Source organism: Pinus tabuliformis, chromosome 3_1 (genome assembly GCF_031772625.1).
Source record: "Pinus tabuliformis cultivar Carrire ecotype Pingquan chromosome 3_1, CPIR1, whole genome shotgun sequence".
NCBI lineage: Eukaryota > Viridiplantae > Streptophyta > Pinopsida > Pinales > Pinaceae > Pinus > Pinus tabuliformis.
In genome coordinates, this window is record NC_142301.1 from 54,850,746 (window position 1) to 54,876,830 (window position 26,085).

A 26,085-nucleotide genomic window follows, 5' to 3' on the forward strand; every position below is an offset into this window, starting at 1 on the left:
GTAGTTCTGATCTACATTACAGAAGAAGGCGAAGCATATTGAAGGTGAGAAGGCATTGCCATCATCTTTATAAATCAAGCAAGAATCATCTCCTTGCCCTAGGGAGAAAAAAGTCATGCTCATCAAAAGGAGCAACCTTTTCTATTGAAGAAAGGCTTTCTAATTTGAAAGAAGATCATCCAAGAGGAAGCTCTAATACATCTTCTTCAACCATCATCAAAGTGATCAAGTAGAAGAGTTCATCTTCACTTGTCAAGTAAGTATCCTTCATTCTATAATCAAGTTTGGTTAAATGACTTTGTGTTTGCAAGGAGATCTATAAATTGGTTGGGTCATCGAAATTCCTTGCATAAGAAAGGAGGATAGATATAAGTCCCCGAAAGAGAAGTCATTGATTTATATGGAAAAGCCTCTGAAGATCAAGCATTGTTTGAATGCATGGAAAATGATAAAGGGACTCATAGGATTCTTATGAAATCTGTCAAAGGTCCTCTCATCCCTATGTAGCAGGAAATCAAAGAGATATATGAAATGCTAGAAGATATATTCTCTGAAAATGCAGGAAAGATGGTCATATCACTTAGACTTGATCTACACAAAAGTTGAAGGTATCAAAGAATGAAGGGATATCTTCATAAGAAGATAATCATCAATGCACTAACTAATAAGGAAGGTAACGAATGACAAGAAAGTTACCTCATTCAACAACTTGTGGTCTCTATGTTAGATAGAAAAAGACAAGTTTAGGGAAAAAGTGTTGAAGGTTAAAGGACTCAATGTTATGTAAAAAATTAGTTAGTTATAGATTATTAGGCAAAGGGCATGATCAAAGATCATGCTCGTTCACCAAGAGGCACCTAAGGCGGTATATAGCCAGGGCCTCTCACAAAATGTAATCATCATCTATTCAATTATTAATAAAATATTTTATCATGGTTGTGAATAGCTAAAATTGTGTGCTTCATCTCGTATCAGAGCGGTCGTTCTGGCCAACAAATCGCTTCCAGCCGCTGTTACTCACTATTCCACTTTCACCTATTTAGTTTTTGTTCACCTTCATTCTCTACGTGTTTCCCGTGGTCATCCACCATCGCTAACCTGTTGTATCTGTTTTCCCCGTTTGACCACACCGTCGTCTATCGTGCTCCCCCCATCGTTTTCTAGGGTTTGACAGGTCCCGATTCCCGTGCTGCCAGCCCCCCCACTCTTCGCTATCTCTGCTTACATCCAGTCGTTGTTTGTCTCTGCCACAACGAGTCTTCCAACATTCCCTTCCACTCTCTATCACGACTGCCCAGTCCCATCTGTCTGGCTTATTCCATTCACCTAATCCGTCATTCGTTGACCTCGACAGTCGCGTCGCATTCCCTTGGCCTTCAAACCTGTTCAAACACGTTCTGTTAGTTATTTGATTTGCGTATAGTCTATATATGTATATATAGTTATATTTATTTGTTATACAATTCTAATATTAATTTTATATATATATATATATATATATATATATATATATATGTATATATGTATATATGTATATATGTATATATGTATATATGTATATATGTATATATATATATATATATATATAACTAATTAAAAAAAAGTTAATTAATTAAAAAGCTGGCGGACAAATATACACCCCCACAAACTCGTTCAATGTTGTCGATGTCAATGGTCGATTTCAACAAAAAATTGACTGACTTGGAGAATAGGATTACTAGCCACTCCGATGATTTAAATAAAAAATTAGTCGATCTCGAGATTAAATTTATTGGACATTCTGACGATATGAAGAAGCTTCAGGATACGACAAATCAGATAGAACTACAGCTTGGGCAGAACCAGATCCAATCCAAAATGAATCATAATCAGACATTAGCATTGCTGAACACCTTGTGTGGAAGGACGAAGGTTACACCCGAACAACTATTCCAAGATGATGGAGGTAATCAAGAGCACAATTCATCAAATTCAACAAAGTCAGTAGATTCTCACGAAAAAGCAGAATCTCCAAAAAAATCAGCCACGCCCCATCAAGGAAATAGTAACACGACTTTTTAAAATAAGCAACTCTGGGATACATTCACCAATCAACACCCTCTTTTCACTCCACCGTTAGCAACATATCAACGATAGGCAAAAGTCGAGATGCCTAAATTCGATGGGAACGAAAAATGCAGTGTTGCGTGGTTGAATAAAGTAGAAGAATACTTCGAGATTTACGACATCGACAATGATGACGAAAAGATTAGGCACGCTTCCATGAAAATGGAAGGAGAAGCATATAATTGGTGCGGAAGAAGACGACAATCGCCATCAATTGGAGAAAATTTAAAGATGCATTCTTTAAAAGATTCCAAGGTGTAAGGGAAGAAGAGTTCTTTTCAACACTCATCAAATTACGACAAAAAGGAAGTGTGGATGAGTACACTCGAGAATGGGAGACCTTAGTAACACGAGTACCTGGGTTATTAGAATCTCGTCTAATTCAATCATACATCTCCGGACTTAAAACTCATCTACAAGTAGAACTTGAGCTTCATGACATTACGTCAATAGAAGTAGCAAGACGAAAAGCAAAAACTGCTGAAAAGAAATTTGAACAGATACTGTGGTCAAAACCGGAAAAAGTATATTTGAGACGAAGAATGCCCCAGTCTGTGGATTCAAATAATACAAGATATGTTCCACCACATCGTTGTGAAGGTGAAAAATCTAATGTGGAAATACAAAGGATAAAAGAAGGCAAATGCAAACACTGTGGCGAGAAGTGGGACCCTAAACATAGGTGTGCTAAAGGAAAAGAATCGAAGAGCCTATATAACTATGAAGCAACTAATGATTCCTTAAATCATCTTATCACACATTAGAATTCATTTCTTGACTTCTCGTTTTATTGGTGCACAATGGAGGCTTGGTTGAGCAACTAGGCTAAGGGTTTTCTTTTAGTGGATTGAGCTCTTCTAAAAGATTTTTCATGGTGAATCTTGGATTATGCATGTAAAGTAGGTTTATTTCTTTGGCATGGATAATTATCACATGAATTGTTGCTATTATTGTTAGGTAGGTTAATTTGGCAATTTTGTGCATGTCCTTTGTTGAGATTGTCCTCATTTTCCATATATTTGAGGAGGAAAGTAGGTTAATTCTCCTCCCTTGAATTTCTTGAGAACTAAGAACCATAATTTAAACCCTAGGGCAAATAGGTTAATTTGCCCTCGAGTGTTCGTATTAGGTTTTCCCATTTAGAATCCATAGGTTATGGTTTATATCCTAGACTCCATTGCCCTAGGTGGCGAAGGCACTAGTCTTCATCCATCTTGTGGCTAGAATTTAATTTTTATTTTAAATTGCAAAACCCTAAATCCCATCCCCTCCTAATTGGCTTTCAAAGTTAGTACATAAAACCCCCTTACCAAGTGACTAATATTCATGTAGCCTCAATCACATAGTCCATATGACACCAGGAGAAGATGAAGCCTAGAGGAACAACAATAATGGGTAACATCACTACAAATGCTTTCTCCAACCATTTTCATCGCCTTAGAAAACCCTATATTCATTAATGCAAAATCACTGTGTTATATATTGACAATGTTCGATGTCCTAAGAATCATCATCCATTGTTCACCTCCACCTTGGTTTTTTTTTTTAACCATAACATTGTGTGTAGCTAGCATCACTAGCTTGCAAGCTAGTGCTAGCAAGAACTTGTGACTTGGCAAGGGTTGAGAAGTCTGAAGACACTTCTGTATGTGGGTTACACTCTAGGGTGATATCCACCCTTGGAGCCTCATCACAATAAGCCATTATTAATCATGCAACATTTAGAAACTCTAACCTTTTTAATTTTATACCCATAACTTGCGAAGAGGAAACACATATTCTTAACCATTAAATCTACTTACATTATAAACCTTAATCTTGAAATTTGAAAAAAAAAAATAACACTTTAACCTATTTAATAACAAAAAAAAATGAAGCTCTAATAACTTATTTAATGATAATTTAAGTTTTTAACCCACCTTATACCTTGGGCTTTTATGATATGCCAATGGTGAACTTAGAAAATTCATGCCTCCAACCAAGGGAAATTAGTAATATGTCCTATTTATCTGGCCTAGGGAAGTGGGAGCTTGAGGACATCTCGGGTTTAGGTGCTAGCTCTTGTTTCCCGGGCTAACAAGCTTCCGACCAGCTACACATGCTCTTATTTCCCGGGCTAACAAGCTTCCGACCAGCTACACATGCTTAACGCTGGTTGGCGGGCTCTTGTAGTGGACTCCAAAGCTGAAGCTGCAACACGAAGGTCTATTATCCATTTTGCTGTGAGCAGTGAACTGAATGTAAGAATGAGCAACTCTTCTCTGCCTTGCCCGAAGAGAAATGCAAAACAGCGGCTATGACTGCAATAGAATCTCCATTGGACCATAGCAGTTCCCTTTTACATTAATTAAAGAGATTATGGTTTCCACGACTTCGTCGTTTCGTCCAGGCTCTCTCTGCGTCCTAAATTTGGGCAAGAAACAATTAATACGACTAATTTGTCAATGGAGACGTCAATGCTCTTGCACGGTGAAGGTGTCAAATGGTGCACAAACTGTTGGAGGAGGCAGTGTGGGGGTGTTTTCAGCCGAAGGTGCATTATCAGCAGTCCAGTCAAAGAAGACGAGGGTAAGCTCGAGAGGAGCAGTAGCACCAAGAGGGCCTGCATTTCTATCGGCATCAACAACTTCTTCTGTTCAAGCGACGGATGTTGTAGCGAAGCAGAGGTGGGGTTTGAATGAGGAGCAGCTTGCTGCGGTCGAGGCGGATGCGGCGTATGTGAGGGTTGTAGCTGGCCCTGGTTCCGGCAAGACCAGAGTCTTGACCCATCGAATTGCGCATATGATAGGCCAATTTAAGGCGCCACCTTGTAACATACTGGTACATAAGTATACTCTGTTACCCTTGTTATTATAGAAAAACGGAAATCTATTTAGTTACAATTACTTGGACTAAAAAATTGAGCTAGAATTGCATTATCCACGGGGTTCTGATTCTTGCTACCAGAAATGGGAAACATGGAAACAGAACAGGTACGGGGTAGGGTGTTTTGGTGAACTAGTAATGTAATCCAACCTCCCACCAGCGTATATCGTGCACATAAGATTAAATGTCCTAATGTTGTGTCAAGATAGAAATGGAACAAAGAAACGGGTTTCCTGGTCAGGTTTCTCGTAACTTACGTATGGAAGACTTATCTGAAAATGAACCTTAAAGCACTTTCGACCTGATTCTTCTAAGGGAGTTTCTACTAGTAAGAGTGGATGTAAGACGAGTACATTTGTATGTTTGTCATGCCTCTACCATGTGTTTTTCACGATATATGAACGTGGGGTTATTTATTTGAGGCTTTACCAACATGCGTAGACCTACCTTAAATGACTCCCAAGTACTTTCGATACTAATTCTTCTAAGGGAGTTTCTACTAGGTAGAGTAAGATTGAATGTAAAAGTAATAATACTATAAGTTTCCCATGTCTCTAACATGTGCTTTTGATTATATATCATTTTGAGATTATTTATTTGAGGCTTTATTAACATAAGTGGCCCTGTCCTAAAAGGATTAATGACTAAATCATTATTACAAAACTGTGAGTTTCTATACAAAATAAATCATATACATGGATATTCTTGTATAAATAAAAATGATGTGTTTTGTTACACAACATGCTATCCATCATGAGAAGCTTTGTCACCAAAACTTGAGGATGAAAGAGTAGGTTGACCATGTTACTTCTTCTCAACCACTTCTTTGGCCTTTGCTTGATATGGACATATGCGCCCACTCAAATGGATAAGAGCTTCAAGTACGATCATCTTTGATGAAATTGAATGATGTTTGTATATGCATAACTTTTATTTGAAATTAGTGTTATCAGAATTGGATCGGAGTGGATTGAACTCGTTGGTCCTATTGGTTTCACGCAAAAAATATTTCAAACCATGGTCATTTATTGGAAAAGGCTATGAAACTAGTTGGTTCAATACCAAACCAACCTTTTTGTATTGAACTGGCTAGTTCTATATGGTGCAGTGTTTTAAAAACTGGCTGGTTTGAACCGGTGATTGGTCAAATCGGCCGGTTCAATAGCCGATTGGGTCAAACAGGCAGAAAAACCTGGTTTGACCCCTCCCTTCGCCAAAAAATTAGAAAAACCAATCCTAATTGGCCGGTTTATGGTCAAATTGGCTGGTTACATCATAAACCAACCGTTTTATTGCAAGGGCTGTTATATGTTAGTTTTTGATAGCATCAGAAGTGCTCTAGCCATGAAAATTGGTGGAGAGGCTAAGACACATGAGTTCTAAAGAACCTAGAAATCGTTTGGTGAAATTCCACCCGGATTGTATTTTATTAAAATAACTAATAAAATTCCCAAGTCTAAACTTATGGAAATTAAAATATTAATGAGTATTAATCAAAATATGGGTGAGAATGATTTAGAAGGCGGATCAAGTCATGTTTTAATCTTAGCCATTGATTAGATACTTAATGTCGGCCGTTGAAGACTCAAACGGGAAAGTATAAGATGGAGGCTTGGGGTTCACTTGGAGACTTACAAAGAGTTGATTAGTCAGTTCGATTTTCCTAGGGCGGGGTTTGCTAAGCAGTGTTTTAAAAACCGTTTTTAAAAACCGGTTACCGGTCTAACCGGCCAGTTAGCAAGCCCGCCGGTCTAAACCGGCCAAAAAACCCGGTTTAAATGCTGATTTCTCCATTTTTTTGCCCTAACCGGTGAAAACCGGCCGGTTTAGGACGAAACCGGCCGGTTTGTAACAAACCGGCCGGTTCTGTCCTAAACCGGCCGGTTTTAGGCACACCCACCATAAAGTTAAAAACATATTTTTGATTGTGTTTGAGGGGTTTTGGGGGGGAACTAAGGGTGTTTCAACCCTAACAATGTTGGCAATTAATGGTAATGTTAAATTCTTAAAGTAAAAGTGACATTTCATTTAATTTTCATTTTCATCCTTTTACTTAAATTTTTAACATTACCATGAAATGACTCAGGATGTTTGAGAGTGGTTTCGACCTCATTGGATTTCATATGGAGAAACTAGAATTTTAGATTTCACTCAAAATTCAGCAGACTTAATGGTTTTCAGGATTTCATGGTTTGGGGGTAAACAATAAATGCAATTAGAGCTCCAAATGATGAGAAAAACTCCTGATCTAGATCCCATTGTGTTGGACGATATTGATCCAACATCAGAATGGGTGGAGGAGACTGAAGAACCTGTGTTTGAGGCTGATTTTGATATCGACATGGCTTTGGCAGGGGATGAAGCAGATTATGTGGTGGCATCAGAACCAGGATCAATAGCGGCATCAAGGAAAGGCAAAGAACCAATGGAAGGCACTAGTCATGCAGGTCGACAAACTCGTGCTTCCATTAGGTCCACTTCTATTGTCATTGGTGGCATTGATACTGAGGTTGCAGATCAGGCTGAGGCATCCTCAGACTCTGAACCAGATGATGTCTATGTAGCTCCTGATGATGATCTTGTGTCTAGTAGTGGTGATGAACTTGATGATTGATCATGTGTACACTGTAGACTTGTAGTAGGCCAATGGCCTCATAGCTTGCAGCATTGCTTTTGGACTTTATAGGCCATTTAGAGCCTCATTTCTTATGTATTTTGCTATTTTGTTGATGATATGTATTGCACTCGGTGCCATTTTGATATATTCACCTTTACATGGTATATAAATGAGCAAACTTTGCATATTTTGTCTCTATTGGCTTGGAATCATGGTTTTACATCTTAAAAATAGTTTTGTTTCATTAAAAATTAATTATTTAATGTATTTTTTTATAACTGGTTCGTTTAGACCAAACCAGTCCCAGGTAGACCGGTTCCGGTCGGTAAACCGGTTCATTAGGTGGACCGGTCCGGTCACCGGTTCCGGTTTTAAAAACATTGTTGCTAAGGAATTCAAATCAGTGATCAAGTAGTGAGGATCGGAGGCAGTACTGGAAGGAAGTGATTTCTAGTTCCAGTGAATACATACAGAGAAGGATAATAGAGCTAGCGTTGGTCCAAGAAGGGACAACGCAGCAGCTGAAGGAGATTGACGCAGAGGGTCAGTGCAGAATCTGGAGGAGGTTGACGCAGAAGTGTTGGGGATGAGCAGAGTTCAGTGTTGGGAATCACAGTAGTTGATTGGTAGGAGAAATCTCGATTTCTCAACAGCAGAAGCAACAACAGTCCAGGTTGACGCAGTCAGAGGGAGCCTCCACGCAGAAATCACGCAAAGCCTGTGTAGGCTCACACAAGGACTGTGCAGTGGGTCATCCAGGAGCTGGGGACAGAGCAAAATCTCCAGAATCAGTGTGAGAGAATTCTCAGTTATCTTCTCTGAGTGGATTTCCGTTTTTCTCTAGGGCATCCAAATTGTATTCAGATATTTATTGCCAATAATAAAAATCCTCAAATCTGCTGCACCGATTTTCCCACATTGGGTTTTTCCGGGGACGATTGTCCAAAAACAAGTGTGTCAATGTGATTGTTCATATGCTGATGTTTCTCTTGCCTTTTAATTTTCAGTTCCTAATTTGTGAAGTCTGCAACTGAATTTATTTTGGTATTTACTGAAGTATTGGTGAATAACTTATTATAAATAAGTAGGAGAAATAAATCAATTACTACAGCAAATTTTCACATTGTATCAGCGCAAGGTCCAGGCAAGATGGAAGCAAAGAAAAAGGGCATGGAGAACAGTAGGGATCAGAATATTTCCGAATTAGCTTCTAGGCTGGAAGAGGAGTTTGCTTGCTTATCAAGTTCTGCATCAGCCGAGGATTGGTACATTGATAGCGGGGCTTCAACTCATATGACTGGAGAACGAGAATATTTCTTGAGCTATCAGGAGGAACAAATGAACTTCCAAATCACAATGGGTAACAGGATGAAATGCACCCCAGTAGGAAAATGAACCGTTATATTCCAGACAGCAGCAGGAGATAGCCTTCGGGCCATGAATGTATTGCATGTGCCAGGTTTGGGAAAGAATTTGATTTCTGTCTCTCAATTACAAGATAAGGGATATGATGTATACATCATTGGTAATAGAGTATATGTCAAGCATCTAAAGTGGAAAAAGAGGGCCCAGATTGGAACTCGAAGCAACAAATTATACAAGTTGCAACTCGAGTCTCCTATGGCACTGATAAGCAGTGATGTCGATGGAGAAAAATAATTAAATGAGTTATGGCATAGGAGGATGGGACAAAAAACATGGGGTGTTACGGATGCTCAAGGAAACTGTTACGGGGGTTCCAGTGCTTACTACCAAGCATGATGATACATGCAGAGGCTGCATACTAGGCAAGTATGCCAAAGCAGCATATTCCAGAAGCAACAATAGAGCTAAGAGTGTATTGGGGTTAATACACTCAGACATTTGCGGTCCAATGCCTATAAGGGCCATCAGTGGCGCTGAGTATTTTTTACCTTCATAGATGACCATTCCAGGAAAACTTGGATCTATTTTTTGAGAACCAAGGATGAGGTCTTTGATCGGTTTAAAGAGTTTAAGGCTCTAGTGGAAAACCTGACACGAAGGAAGATCAAGATATTGCGCTTAGACAATGGCGGAGAATACATGGATAAGAACTTCACTGATTTCTGTGTAATAGAAGGGATCCAAAGAGAATGGACAACACCTTATAATCTAGAACATAATGGAGTCGCAGAAAGGAAGAACAAAACTATTGTTGGAGCAGCAAAGGCGATGTTATATGATCAGAATCTACCCAAGTTTTTATGGGCAGAAGCATGCAACACGACTGTACACATTCAGAACAAGACTCCTCACAGGGCTTTAGGAAAGAAGACACCAGAGGGAGTTTTCATGGGAAAGAAGCCAAAAGTAAGTCACTTCAGGATATTCGGAAGTGTAGCTTATTGCCATATTCCAAAAGAGAAGCGGAGCAAGTTATAGCACGCTGCCGACGTTGGGTATCTAGTAGGTTACAACGAGACTTCAAAGGCATATCAGATCTACATTCTGAGTAGTAGGAAGATTGTAGTAAGGCGGGATGCAAAGTTCATGGAAGATAAAGCCTTCAAGAAATCTCGTGAGATGCTGTTTGAAGAACAGGTTGAGGATGATCCTCTAGTCTAGCAACAAGGATTAGATCTGGCAGGAAGACAAGCGTCTGGTTCAAGCACGGTAACCAGTACTCGCATCTCCTCAAGAGAAGAGGAGCCAGGAGTGTCACAACAGGTACAACAACAGGAAGAGGAACAGATGGAACCTCCTGCCACCAGTGGAAGAACTAGCCAAGAAGTACAACAGTCTCTGAGGGACGCAGAGGAATTTGTTGGAACTCCTACAGCCGAGAAAAGGCAACGTAGACAACTTGACAGGTACCAAGCATTTGTAGCTCAGGTCGAAGAACCCTCTAGTTTTCAAGAAGCCATACAACACTAGGTATGGGTGGATTCCATGGTAGAAGAGTACAATTCTATCATGACAAATGATGTTTGGGAAATTGTACCAAGACCAGAGAACATATCAGTTGTAGGTTCGAGATGGATCTACAAGATCAAGTATGCTGCAGATGGCAACGTAGACAAGTACAAGGCTAGGTTTGTCGCAAAAGGATATGCACAAAAGGAAGGAATAGACTATGAGGAAACCTTTGCCCCAGTAGCTCGATATACCTCTATCAGATCCATTATATCCCTTGCAGCACAAATGGGATGGGAGATTCACCAAATGGATGTCAAGACAACGTTCTTGAATGGGGTGATAGAAGAAGAGGTATATATCGAACAACCAGAAGGTTTCGAAACACATGAAAAGAGAACTCATGTGTGTAGGTTGAAGAAAGCCTTGTATGGGCTAAAACAAGCACCCAGAGCTTGGTATGGTTGAATTCACAGCGACTTACAACAGTTGGGATTCATCAAGAGCAATGCCGATCCCAATCTTTATTATCTGCTGGTAGAAAGTGAGCCGTTAATTCTAGTGTTGTACGTGGATGCTCTATTTTTGACAGGATCATCCAAACTCATAGAGGATTGTAAGAAGAACCTGGAAACTGAGTTTGATATGAAGGATTTGGGGCTAATGCACTATTTTCTGGGATTGGAAGTTTGGCAGCAGGATGGTGAGATCTTCCTTGGCCAAGGAAGATATGCATCAAAAATTCTGAAAAGATTCAGAATGCAGATTGTCGACCTATGGCTACACTTATGATTACCAATTGGAAGAAAATAGATGCTTCAGGAGACAAGGAAATGGACCCCACCTTATACAGACAACTCATTGGGTTGCTTATGTATCTGGTCAACACCAGGCCAGACTTATGTTATGTTGTCAACACCCTTAGTCAGTTCATGGTGGAACCAAAAAGGGCGCACTGGGTAGCAGCAAAGCACATTCTCAGGTATGTGCGGGGAACAATCAATTTTGGATTAAGGTACACCAAGGGCAATGATATCAAATTGAGTGGATTCACTGATGCAGATTGGGCAGGAAGTTCAATAGACAGGAAAAGTACCACTGGGTATTGCTTTGATATTGGATCTGGGATGACCTCCTGGTGCAGTAAGAAGCAAAAGTTTGTAGCTCTGAGCTTCGCTGAAGCTGAGTACATGGCAGTTAGCAAAGCAACATGTGAAGCTATATGGCTCAAGAAACTACTTGTAAATCTATTCAGGAGAAGGATGGAAGCGACAAGGATCTTCTGTGATAATCAGAGTTGTATCAAGCTCTCTGAAAATCCAATATTTCATGATCGCTCCAAACACATCGATATTCGGTGTCACTTTATCAGAGACTATGTTCAGCGTGGAGCGGTACAGTTGGAGTACACTCCCACAGGAAATCAGGTGGCAGACATACTCACCAAGGCTCTAGGAAGAGCAAAGTTTGTTCAATTTCGGGAATAGATGGGTATGTTGAAAAATCCCTTTCAATAGAATGATGCAATGTTTGAGAGGGCGTTGTAGTACAGATGCAACAGTGGCAGTGACATGGGCAACAGTACAGAAGCAGTAACAACACAGTGTTGGTGGCAGCAACAGTGTAGAAAGAAGGTGCTTCAAGAACAGAGCAGCATGTAGGTGGACATTGGTGCTAGAGCACTTTCCTCGCTAAGAGGGAGTGTTAGTTTTTGATAGCATCAGAAGTGCTCTAGCCATGAAAATTGGTGGAGAGGCTAAAGCACATGAGTTTTAAAGAACCCAGAAATCGCTTGGTGAAATCCCACCCAAATTGTATTTTATTAAAATTATTGTTATTTTTAATGGAGTTCCTAAGTCTAAACTTAGGGAAATTAAAATATTACTGGGTATTAATATGGGTGAGAATGATCTAGAAGGCGGATCAAGTCATGTATTAATCTTTGTTGTTGATTATAGACTTAACCTTAGTTGTTGAAGAGTGAACAGGAAAAGTATAAGATGGAGGCTTGGGGTTCACTTGGAAACACACAAAGTTAGGAACAATCTCTGGCAAATATCCATGGATAACCATAGATTGCATTTGTGGAACTGCTGATTGTGATAAAAATCACAAGCAAAGAAAAACCCTCTAGTTACTCTTACATGTCTGGGGATAATGCGTGTTTGACATGTGTCAAACACATATCTGACATCTGTCCTAGCGTGTCTAGTGTTTGACACATGGGATAGAGACACACAGGCCCTGGGAGCATGCCATGTTTCTTAGGTGCTCTCTTGTTCTTGAGTTCTTTTTCTCTCTAACACTCTTGCAGTTGGTTTTTCTTTGTCCTAGTGCTACACTATTCTATTGCTACCCTAGTGCTGTTATTTGTTTTCTCTCTTTGCAGAATTTTAGTTTGCTTGTTGGTTCCACTCAATCCTTGCTATTTCTTGTGAATATCAACATAAATTATGAGACCAACATAGGGCCAACATATATTAGTGTTGACATTTTTCTTTCATGTTTGTGTGGTCCACTTTCAAGGAGTCTTGGCGAATCTTTCAAGTGTTATCATATGACATGTAATATTGTTGCTAGGTTGTCAAAATTGTTGCTCATTGTGGCATTGCATTTTTGGATTTCATTAACACATTCTTTCCAGAGACTAACTAATAGATTTAATGGTCCTGTTACCCACCAGAAGTGGGTGACCCTATAGGAGAATTTTTCTCCTAAATTTGTCTTCAGCCGACAACAAACAGCCCCTGACAACCACCAATGTAGCCAATGTATTGTGCCATTTGATCTCCACTCCTTGAGCCAGTCATATGTCCTCTCACCCATTTATTGAGAGCATATGTTTGAAGGTGGGCAATCCAATACTAAAGGTATGTTTCTCATTGTGCAATCGGGTGCTCATGCTTGTTTTTCCTTGGGCTCTTTGGGCATGTATTATTGGGTGACTTGGAAGAAAGAAGGATTTTGACTGTAGTTTTGTTCCCTCACCTTAAATGGAGGGTTAATCCTCAACCCTAGTCCCGTGGGATCTCCACTATTGGCCTATGGCTTTAGGAAGGGCACTACTTGGGAAACCTCAATTTGGGTAGTGCAGTCCCGTTTTCCCATTTCACATTTTTCACTCCCTTCCGCACATTACAAGCCCTAGGTACACACCCTCCCCTTGTCCACATGTTTGGGTTGGGCCTGGAAATGTTGCCCTGGAGGTTGATGTACTTGGACCACCCTTAGCACCCTTAGCACCTTCAACAATTTGTTCATTGCCCCACATTATTCATGAGATGGTGCACTTGGACCAACATGACCCAATCGACTTATCATGGTCAGGGCAGCTGATCGAAGGCCCAAAGGAGGTTTGTTTCATTCCTAAGACATGGGAGGTCATGCACCATTGTTAGAGCCCTCGTTTGGAGCAGTTTACAGGTCTATCTTTCACCAAGAGACCTGTGAGACCAACATTTGTGCCCCAAACCCACTATGGGGCACCACATGATGACTTGCGTGGAAAATTAGGGGCTATACCCTTATTCATCTTTCTTGGAGCCCTCTCTCACATCATGGCATTTAGAGGACTCAACGAGGCCCTCCAAGAGCCTGTCATCACCGCAACTTTATCAAACTCGACTTGCATGGGATGGTTTATTTATTCATTTTTTATGGAAGCTACTTGGTGGGTCTGTCACCAAGACTTGTATCTAGCACATTATTTTATAATTTTGGGGGCTCATTATGCTAATTCGATTTAGAAGAGGATCATTTTTTTCCAATGAAAAAATCACAACTTTTTATTAAGATAATAAAAAGTTACATGTGCACATGCCATAAGGCATTCATCCTATCAGTCACTCAAGTGGAACTAAAAAATCCTGGCTCCGTATAAACCAACCCTGTGATCATCCAGCATCAGGAAACAGTTCCTCCTCACGCGAGGAGAAAATACCAAAAAAAATATAAATAATTCCATCATAGCAGATATACATATTAAAAAACTTGGCAAAACTGAAACCGTTGCCAAGAGTAGATGAAAACAGAAAAAACAATCTAAAAGCATATATAAATAAAACTGTAACTGTATGTATCATAGCTCAATATGGAGGACGTTGGTATGTTTGAACAATCCCGTCTATTGACTCGCTGACCTGCCATAATCCATAAGCCTGCTGCACGACCTCCTTAGAAAGGCGACCTGCATCAACATTTCGTTCCTTGTAAATGTGGCAGCATGTAATGAAATCAATGGACTGTTTTAAACGAAATATTTCATCAAGAATAGGAGACAAAGTGTGGGAGTGACATCTCTGGATAATATTAAACCAATTGATGACATTGAGTGAATCTCCAAAAACTTGGAGAGAGCGGCATTCCTTTTCCAAGGCCCAACATGGCAAAAGTTTAAGAGATAATAGCTCAATGAAATTGTTTGTTCCTTTGCCCAGACTGACTTTTGATTTTAGCAAATGATGATTGCTGAAGTAAAGGAGAACTCATCATCATCACTTGTATTTGTGAGAACTCATCATCATCGCTTGAATTTTTCTCTTGTAAAAGAACTCACACCTTTTCTTTGGAAGCTATTGGAGTATCTTGGATGCATATGATATTTGGAGCTGATTTTTGATCTTGTCTTGGAGCTACTTTTTGAATATGGATGGATATATTGCATGATTATCTTGTAAGTTCTTTTGTTGATGAAATCTTTCTCTTGAAAATGTTAATGTGTTGATTTGGGGTAGCATCAGATGTACTCTAGCCATGAAATTTGGTGGAGAGGCTAAGGCACATGAGATCTCCAATACCCAGAAAGGGTTTGGGCAGATTCTAAACAGTTTGGGAGATATTAAAATAATTAATACTTTTAATGGGGTCCCCAAGTCTAAACTTAGGGAAATTAAAATATTAATGTGAATTAATATAACACTGGGTTAGAATGGTCCAAAAGTCATGGATCAAGCCAGATCTAATCTTAACTGTTGATTAGGGACTTAATCTTGGCCGTTGATCTGTTAACGAGAAAAGTATAAGAGGAGGCTTGAGGGTCACTTAGAGAACACACCAAGAGATCAAGATTTCGACTTTCTGGGGCTGGGTTTGCTGAGAAAGTTGAGAGAGTGATCTGGAGTTGCAGCTGAGGGGCAGTGAATACAGAAGCAGAGAGGCAGAGAGAGTGTCGGGAGGATTAGCACAACAGCCGAGAAAGTTGACGCAGAGGGTAGAAGCCGGAATTGTTGGGAACAACCGGAACCGTCGGGAAAGCTGACGCAGAGGGCAGAAGCCGGAACTGCGGAAACAGCCGGGAAAGTTGATGCAAAGGGCAGAAGCCGAAACTGCCGGGAAAGCTGATGTAGAGGGCAGAAGCCAGAACAGCCGGAACTGCAGGGAACGCTGACGCAGAGGGCAGAAGAGGCTGACGCAGTCCCTAGAGGTTGACGCTGGGGTTTTTCGTGGGCAGATTGGAGCTGAGGAGTTGCCGGAGTGTTTATCCGGGGTTTCAGCCGGAGCATCTGTCTCCGAAGGAGAGGTACTACTGCTGAGATTTTTCTCTGTTGGGTGAGCCGGATTTGGCACCCAGATTGTATTTTGAAACTACTTAATAAATCAAACCCTCAGATAGCTGCACCAGTTTTCCCGCATTGGGTTTTTCCGGGGACATTAGTCCAAAAATAACGGTGTCATTTGTGTGCTTGTTTCTGTTTCCTTCAGTTGATGATCTGTAATGTGTTGAGCATGTACTTGTGTTTATTTTCAGTATTTACATGGTAAATAACTTGTTAATTAATCAGAACAAGTAGGAAGGAATAAATCAGAAAGTACATGGAGGGTTTATAACGGATAGACTTAGAAATTCCAACATGGTATTAGAGGGTGGTTGCAGATCACAGGAGAACGGAGGACATCAGCCAAGCAGAGCAGCAGCAGCAGAAAACAACGGTCCCGAGTGACAGATGCTGTTCTTAGCAGCAAAACAACAAGGAAGGGGTGATGCACTGCCTGCGTCATCAAGTTCGGGCCAAGAATAGGCTGCGCAGAGGTTGAGGGAGGCAAAGACAGGCTCACGCAGAGCCACACAGAGGCCAGGAGGGCTGACGCAGTTGGCTTAGGGGGCTAGTTTGCCGGTGCTGGGACTGCACAGAGCCTAGGAGCTCTCATCTTCAGGTTGTGGGGTTTAGGCTGTGGATAAGCTGCAGAGTGGAGCTGGTGGGGTACTGTTGTTAGAACAATACCTAACAAGGCAAGGCCAAGGAGGAGGGAGTTGCTACCGAGGGTTTCTAGCTGAGAAATCCGGATCAGTGGTGCGGTTGCACAAACGATCAGAGTAGGGGGCATCTCGACATCGACAAAAGGATTTCCAAGAGGGAAATCGAGGCTCAGAGGGAGTCACATCGAGAACTTCCAAGAGGGAAGTAGAAGAGCAGCAAAATGGCACTACATGGAGTAAGAGACCAGGACAGACTGGATGGAGCCTCAAACTTCGTAGTCTGGAAGGCCAGAATCTTATCCGTACTTGACAAAAATCATGTCAAGCACTTCGCCTTGAAGACGATAGCGGTCCCAGTTGACCCAGCTGACAATGACAGGTATGAGGAAGCAATGGCGAGGGCCAAGAGTATCATTCTTGACGGGGTCAAGGATCATATAGTACCACATATTGCCGAGAAGAATACGACACAGGAGATGTGGGAGGCCTTGACCAAGTTGTATCAGCATACTTCCGTGCAGAGGAAGATGCTCCTAGAAAATCAGCTGCGGTCATACTAGATGCAGAAGGGAGAATAGATCGACACCTTCCTTGGTCGATTGAAGGAGATTCGAGATCAACTGACTTCCATAGGGGCCACACTAGATCCAAAGTTGATGGTGAGAACAGCCCTGAATGCAGTCTCAGAAGATTGGGAGGTGTTTGTCCAGAGCATACTGGGCAGGGCAACCCTTCCAGATTGGGAGGAAATGTGGGCGACTCTTTGCCAAGAAGAGATCAGGAGGGTGACCAAGACGGGAAGCAACAGCAAGGGGATCATAATCAAGAAGGAGGAGGAGGTGGATGCTGCCCTAGCATCTGAGGGTAAGCAAGAAAAGTGGAAGAAGGACCTCTCCAAGGTCAAATGCTTTCGCTGTGGGGAGCTGGGTCATTATGCAACCCAAGTCCAAGGAAGAAGAGTAAGGGAGAGGCCTTCGAGACCAAGGCAGCGCAGCAAGGGCAGAGAAGGAAGTGTAGACAAACGATGACTGTGCCATGAGTGCTCATGTGCCACTTTAGAAGAAGTGGGGAGACATCGAGTTGTAGTCAGGTAGACTATAGGCGATGAGGGGCAGGGTCCTCAAGGTACCCAGCCTCTTGAATTATACCTGGCTATGGGAGCCCCGAAGAGGAGTAGTAGGACTGGTGGATGTCGGTAGAGACGGATGAGGATGGAGCGACAGAGAGAGCTGCAGTGTAGGATTCCTAGGACAACGTGAGGCTAGCAGGCTGCAACAGTGTGAGACACCAGTGCAGGATGGCATAGAGAGGTGTGCAATGGTGATAAATGCAGGGAGTTGTTGCAGCAACGTAGAGGTCAGAGAGGGAGCATTTGTCAGCGATAGAGGGAGCTTCAGCATCGGGAGTGTCTCTAGCCTGACAGAGATGTCAGAGTTGGGAGATCAGTTACTTACTTCTCAGTAACTTTGTTGCAGTGCAACAGTTACAGTGGCGGTGCTATGGGCAGCTTGATGAGAGGGGATGCAATGCATATGCAACAGCGGAAGTGGCAGGGCCATGGGCAGCAGCACAGATGCAGAGGGAGTTGTCGTACAGATGCAGCAGTGGCAGTGGCAGAGCCATGGGTGGCAGTATGGGATGCAACAGTATAGATGATGGGCAGCAGGCCTAACATCAGGGACCGATGCCGGATGATCAAAGTAATACTCAGTGAGGAGTATTGTTAGAGCACAGTCCTCGCTAAGAGGGAGTGTTGATTTGGGGTAGCATCGGATGTGCTCTAGCCACGAAATTTGGTGGAGAGGCTAAGGCACATGAGATCTCCAATACCCAGAAAGGGTTTGGGTAGATTCTAAATAGTTTGGGAGATATTAAAATAATTAATATTTTTAATGGAGTCCCTAAGTCTAAACTTAGGGAAATTAAAATATTAATGTGAATTAATATAAAACTGTGTTAGAATGGTCCAAAAGTCATGGATCAAGCCAGATCTAATCTTAGCTGTTGATTAGGGACTTAATCTCGGTTGTTGATCTGTTAACGAGAAAAGTATAAGAGGAGGCTTGAGGGTCACTTGGAGAACACACCAAGAGATCAAGATTTCGACTTTCTGGGGCTGGGTTTGCTGAGAAAGTTGAGAGAGTGATCCGGAGTTTCAGCGGAGGGGCAGTGAATACAGAAGCGCAGAGGAGAGTGTCGGGAGGATCGACGCATCAGTCGAGAAAGCTGACGCAGAGGGTAGAAGCCGGAACTGTTGGGAATAACCGAACTGTTGGAACAGCAGGGAAAGCTGACGCAGATGGCAGAAGCTGGAACTGCCGGGAAAGCTGACGCAGAGGGCAGAAGCCGAAACTGACGGAGCTGCTGGGAATTGTTGGAACAGCCGGGAACGCTGATGCAGAGGGCAGAAGTCGGAACTGCCGGGAAAGCTGACGTAGAGGGCAGAAGCCGGAACTGTCGGGAACAACCGGAACTGCCGGGACTGCCGGGAACTGTTGGGACTGCCGTGAAAGCTGACGCAGAGGGTAGAAGAGGCTGACGTAGAGGGTAGAAGAGGCTGATGTAGAGGGTAGAAGAGGCTGACGCTAGGGTTTTTCGTGGGGCAGATTGGAGCTGAGGAGTTGCCGGAGTGTTTATCCGGGGTTTTAGCTGGAGCATCTGTCTCCGAAGGAGAGGTACTACTGCCAAGATTTTTCTCTGTTAGGTGAGTCGGATTTGGCACCCAGATTGTATTCAGAAACTGTTTAATAAATCAAACCCTCAGATAGCTGCACTGGTTTTCCCGCATTGGGTTTTTCCGGGGACATTAATTGAAAAATAACGGTGTCATTTGTGTGCTTGTTTCTGTTTCCTTTAGTTGATGATCTGTAATGTGTTGAGCATGTACTTGTGTTTATTTTCAGTATTTACATGGTAAATAACTTGCTAATTAATCAAAACAAGTAGTAAGGAATAAATCAGAAAGTACATGGAGGATTTCTAATGGATAGACTTAGAAATTCCAACATAATGTATGTAATTGCTGCAACTAATGTAAATGCTATTCTGTCCTAATTTTGTTGAAGAAATTTTTTGGGAGCTATTTGGTTGGCTCTTGCATATGTTACTCATGATATAACATGCAATGAATGTTCCTATTCATGAAACTCCATATTGTTATAGTAGGTAATTGTTGAAGGTTGGTAGCTAGGACATCAACTTTTGACTTCCTTGAGGACAAATTTGGCCAATCTAATGCATATAGGACTCCATAGCCCAAAGGACTAGGCACTATTCTCCTAAATTTCGACCCCCTAAAGGTAGGGCAGAATTCTAGGGCTTGCAGCAAAATTTTAGGTAGGTGATTTTTTGGGAATACGAGGGTCCAAACATCAAGCTCAGGGTCTAGGCTACCTATGCTCCAAGTTTGGTGGGCATCCGCCCGAGTTTCATCCATAAAATCTCTTGTCCTAGGTGCTATTCTAAGAGGGAAAACCTAGGTCTTTCTCTCTCGCCTTGGGGACTTATTTTAGTGTTGTATGAGCTTAGTATTCATTGGAATAAATCATAAGAAGCCCTTTTTCCTCTCGGGCCTTGACCTTGTGAATACCTATTACCATCGAGAAACCTCAAAACCCTAGGTCTTGTAACTTCTTCTCTAGGGTTTTTCTTAGAGAGCATTTGCTTCTTTGAAGCGTCATTCCTTTATTGGGCCTTTCCTCAAATGAGCGCTAGCTCCATCACCTTGAACCTTCAAACCTAGAATATCTATTATAGGTGATCACAATCATACCATGACTCCTCTCATTGGTGAAAGTCAGTAAAGAGCAGGGGACCTTGGCTGTGTTGACAGTGGGCCTTTGTCCCATTGTTGTCACTTAGTCTAGTAGTTGTCCCGTAGGTTTTCTCCCTTTAGGGCCCTGCTAGATTTTGTGGTAATAGGTCCCTTTCTAGTTCTATTGTTATGGTGCGGGTGTCTTTTTGTTGAATTTCTAGTGAAGCTAGGACTAGAATAGTTTTTCACAACTGATAACCACTTCTAATGATATTAACAGTCCTCATTTTATTTTCCAATCATCAAGTAGTTACACATGAAAAACTTCAACCATACAAATATTCAATTAGAGCAGTAAACAGAGATCACAGTAGACCATAAACAGTAGACAAGAGACACCAAGCTCACAGCCAGGGCAAAACCCACAAGGGGAAAACCCAACCAAAATTATTTCCTTATGAGAGAGAGATTCTGTCCATCAAAAGTACATCAAGAATATTCCAATAAATCCAAATCTGACTTCAATAGAGTCCCAGTCAAAACCAGTCAACAGGAGAGAGAAAAGTCAACTTCTGGTCAACTGTAAGAGTCTGCACAGTGAGGCTGAATTTCAGCCCTGAGGTGACTGAGATGGAAGGCCGAAATTTGGCTCTGAAGTAGCCACAGAACAGTCAACAAGAAACAGTCCAAACCTTTGGTCAAACCACCAGTCCAGTGATGCTGTCAACACAAGTCAACATGCCAAATAGATGAGCTAAATCTCAGTCAACAAAAGACAATGCACTCCTGACATCTTCGGCCTTCCCAAATGATCAAACAGAGGTTGAACAGATGCCAATATACCCAAAAACAATCTCGGTGAATACAGCTCCAAGAGAAAAGTTAGCTCAAACTAGTCTTCCTTCTGATCTTCGCACGTGTGGTATCTCACTTCCAATTGCAGATTGAACTTGATGATAGATGGATGATCAAATGAATGCCAACGATGCCTAATATGTATGGGTGTGACGTGGGCTAATTAGCCCTAAGTGGGGCCGACTTGTAGAGTTGACAAATATGAATTTTCTTTATGGTTTCAAATAAAAAATACCGTCCGTTGCTATTCAAATTTTCAACAATTTTGAGTGTCTTTGCATACCTAGAAAGTGTAGTTATGTTCATTGTCTATATTTTATATGGTTGTAAATAGATGTAGTATCCAAAATCTAGGGTCATTAAAAGCTTTTTAAGATAACTTGCATTGATATCCCTCTTAATTTTTACACAGAATTTTCTTCATTAATTGAAAGAGAGATTTGTTGGAGTGGCATTTAGTTTCAAATATGCAGTCCATGCCATTGATTTCTATACATTGTCTTTTTGATTAAATGCACATAAATGAGTTGAAAGATGACGCATTAACTTTAGTTTGTTTTTCCAGTGTGTAACCTTCACAAACAAAGCGGCTCAGGAACTTTGTGAAAGGCTTAATAACCTGCTCGATGAGGATGTTTCAAGTCAGCTTATGGTACCTTATCTTTATAAATTACATTTGCATATGTTTAAATGGTTAGATATTGATGTTGATAACTGAAATAGAGGGGGCTGTAATTTTCTGAGGAGACCTGTTCTTATTTAAATAACAAATTTGGTATTATTATTTTTCTAACAAACAAGCAGAAGATTGAAGTTGCTTTATAATATATATTATTACCTGGGCAATTGGGAACTGTTTGACAATTATGACTTTGACATGTTAACTAGATAAATGTCTTTGCAAAAATTAAATTTTCTGAGAGAGAATTATTTATGTTCATCTTTCCTGAAAGATTTTATAGTAAGATCCTTGAATCCATTGAAAGTTAAAATATATTTGAAGGGTATTTGAATAATCGAAATGAGATTCATTGTAGCTATGCTTGTGGCTTAAATTTTTTTTTTGGTCTCTTTATATTGAATGTTTCATGGGCATTTTGTATTTAGAAGTGTCATGGTAAGGTGGATACATATATAGCTTAAAAACATTATTTAAAAAGTGCAAACGAGAATAGCAACAATGGAGCAAAATGCAGTTGTATACAATGTGTAAGAATAGTAACATGAAAACAAATCTGAATTGACTCAATTTTAAACATCCCTTTGTAAATAGTGTGTGTATAAAAATATGACACGTAGGTAGGAGTCACAACTAATAGAAAACACATAGTTGTAGGGTGTGAGTTTATAGTGAATGTACCCCAATGGGGATGGTGAATTAATTCCTACATTTAATGGAAGTTTCTATCAATCTATTTCTCTCCTATATATGTGTTGATGACATAGTTTTAAAAACTGGAACCGATGACTGGACCGGTCCACCTAATAAACCAGGTTTCATACCGGAACTGGTCAAACCGAGACTGGTCAGATCTCAATGAACCAGTTTTTAAAAAATACATTAAATAATTATTTTCTTAATGAAAAAAAACTATTTTTACATTTTAAAACCATGCCTCCAAGCCAATAGAAAAAATATGCAAAGTTTGCTCATCTATATACCATGTGAAGGTGAATATATCAAAATGGCACCAAGTGCAATACATATGATTGACAAAATACATAAGCAATGACGCTCCAAATGGCCTATAAAGTCCAAAAACAATGCTACAAGCTATGAGGCCATTGACCTACTACAAGACTACAAGTCTACACATGATCAATCATCAAATTCATCACCACTACTAGACACAAGATCATCAATAGGAGCTACATAGACATCATCTGGTTTAGTGTCTGAGGATGCGTCATCCTCATCTACAACCTCAGTAGTAACATTGCCACCAATAACAATAGAAGTGGACCTAATGGAAGCACGAGTTTGTCGAGCTGCACGACTAGTGCCTTCCATTGGTTGTTTGACTTTGCTTGATGCGGCTACTAATCCTGGTTTTGATGGCGCTACCAAATCTGTTTCATCCCCCCCTAATGCCATGTCAATATGAAAATCAACATCAAACACATGATCTTTAGTCTCCTCCACCAATTCTGATGTTGGATCAATATCGTCCAACACAATGGGATCTAGATCAGGTGTTCTGTTCATCATTTGGTTCCTCCTTAGTCGAAGGTTGTGTTGCACGAAGACAAGATCATTTAATCGTTTTTGTTCCAAACAATTTCTCTATTCTTTGTGTGTATGTGCTCAAAAATAGACCAATTGCGCTCACAACTTGAAGCACTGCAAGTTTGGCTGCAGACTCTAATTGCAAACTTTTGCAATTGAGGACATTGGCTGCCAAATGACTCCCAACAATGTGCTGCAAAGAAAAATAAATTAATTAGTAACTTAATTCATTTCATTACTTATTTACAAATTACAAATATTTATAGATAATTCGAATTGTAAATTTGTAAACAATTTAACTTGAAAAGAAAAACAAATTGGAATTTTTACTTGGTTGATCCACATCTCTTGCCATCTTTACCAAGTTTTTTCCAAAGGTACCAACTGCCATACTGAAAAGAGTAAGTTGTTTATGTATTTCCAACTGGTCTGCATGGATAAGGACCATGCACTCCAAGCAATCAATCAATCCATCTTTGACCTCCCCATCCTGCAGATCTCCTAGTCGAGCTTTATAATGATACTTTGGGTTCAAAAAATACCCAGTTGCATGTATAGGATGATGGAGTTGATTGTTCCATCTGTTATCAATGATCTCCCATATATGACCATATTTAGCTAACCTATCCTTGTAAGCTCCTCGTATCTGCTCCTTTGCCTGACCCATAGCCTCATAAATATAGCCCATGGCCAATTTTTCCCCATCCACCATCCTTAGCACCTTAACAAGGGGCTCGGTAATTTTCACAAGCTCTGCAAACCTTTTCCAAAAATAATTATCAAAAACTTTCTTTTTGGTGTCTTTGCCATCTTGTCTATGAGCCCACCGAGATTCAGTCCAATAATCAGAAGAGAACATTTTCTGCAGGTTTTTTGGTTGAGAATTGAGACATTGCAATGTGAGGAAGTGAGTTGCAAATCTTGTAATTGCAGGCCTAACAAGCTCTTTTCCCCTAGTGTTTTTCCTCATTAGGATCAATACCCATGAGTGGTTGTAGATGTATTTTGTAATGCACTTGGCATGCTCTACAATGTTTTTTACCTTCTCCACTTTGCCTATGTCCTCAAGTATGAGGTCTATGCAATGTGCAGCACATGGAGTCGAAAATATGGTCTTATATTTGGACTCAAGCATTTTTCTAGCAAGAACATAGTTTGAGGCATTATCTATGATAACCTGCACAACATTTTGCTCCCCCACTTCCTGAATAATCTCATCCAAAAGCTCAAATAGAAGGGTTGCATCCTTCACCTTATCAGATGCATCAACTGATCTCAAAAACATGGTTCCTTGAGGGAAAGAAATAAGGAAATTAACGATAGTGCTGTTCTTTCCATCAGTCCATCCATCTAACATGATGGAACAACTTGTTTTGAGCCACGACTCTCTATACTCAGCCAAATACTCATCAATGGAAGAAATCTCTTTTTGCAAAAGAGCTCCCCTCAAGTCATGCATAGTAGGGCCTTTGAAGCCCTTTCCTGCAGCTATAATAGAGTCCCACATAGCTTGGTAATAAGGTGAGCGAGCAACATGAAATGGGATAGCTGCATCATACCACCATCTAGCAATGTATTGATAAGAAGTTTCTTTGCATTGTTTTTTTAATGTTGATCCAAAGCGGGTTGACGACTTGGCTGGGAGAAAGTGGGATTAGCAGAGTCAATGTTTGCAGAGGATGAGACATAACTCTGGATGTTTGTTCTCTTTGTTCCTTTAGATTGATGGCCAAGAGCAAGAGGAACATAGTGAAAGGGGTCATTGGTGGAAGGGATAAAAGAGGAGTCTTGAATCTAATAATCATCATACCCACTCTCTTTCATGGCTTCTAATAATTCTCTCTTCCTTGAAATTTCATCTTGGATGACCTTCTCCCTAGCCTTATTCTCCTCAAACTTTTCAAACTTGGAAAGGTATTATGCCCTAACAAGGCCTAACACTTCATTTGGTGCTTCACATGGCTTTACTTGACCGCTTATCCCAGCCAAGTGTTTCAATATGAGAATACCCCCACCTCCAATAGGTTTATTGCAAAATTTGCATATCATTTTTACATCAATCACATCACAATGAGCCCATGCAGTGTCCTTGGCTTTTGGAGCCATGATGGCTTGAAATAATTAAAATTTGCAAAGAAATCTGCCATTTAAAAAAAATTTGCAACTAAGAAAAATGGAAAACCTAAGATAAATTTAGGAAAATAAATGCATATGTAGCCTACAAAATTTGATAGCATAGACTAGAGATTTGATAGCATAGAACACATAAAAAGGTTTAATACATGGACAACAGTGAAATGAGGATTTTTTCAAGTGAAAATCCTTACCTAGAAATGCAAATTAGCTTCCTTAACCTCCCATTGAAGATGCCAACTCTACTAACAACTCCAAACTATCTCCAAAATTGCTCCAACTCCAACTCCAAGCCTCCAAGATGACTACTCCAACAAAAACTCAACACTCTCCAAGCTCCCAATCAAACTCACAAAAACTCCAAATGAGATGTGTGAGGCAAATGAGGGGTGTGAGCTCTTTTTAAAGGCTTGGAGAGGGTGTTTTTGGAGGGAAACAACCCTTACTTTCCCTCCAAA

The 26,085-nt window shown here is 40.7% G+C and overlaps 1 protein-coding gene across 2 annotated transcripts in view; it reads left to right on the plus strand.

Annotated features, from left to right (window-relative positions):
- The first annotated feature begins 4,127 nt into the window (after window positions 1-4,127).
- The window catches only part of LOC149185742 (uncharacterized), a 552,948-nt gene continuing 530,990 nt past the window's right edge, over window positions 4,128-26,085 (plus strand). Inside the window, exons 1-2 of one of the 2 annotated variants that reach the window (XM_089410789.1) lie at window positions 4,128-4,926; window positions 21,833-21,919. In XM_089410789.1, coding sequence (XP_089266915.1) covers window positions 4,465-4,926; window positions 21,833-21,919 — 549 coding nt within the window. In that variant the 5' untranslated portion in view covers window positions 4,128-4,464. The remainder of the gene's footprint in view (window positions 4,927-21,832; window positions 21,920-26,085) is intronic. The other variant, XM_089410788.1, reaches the window with a different exon arrangement.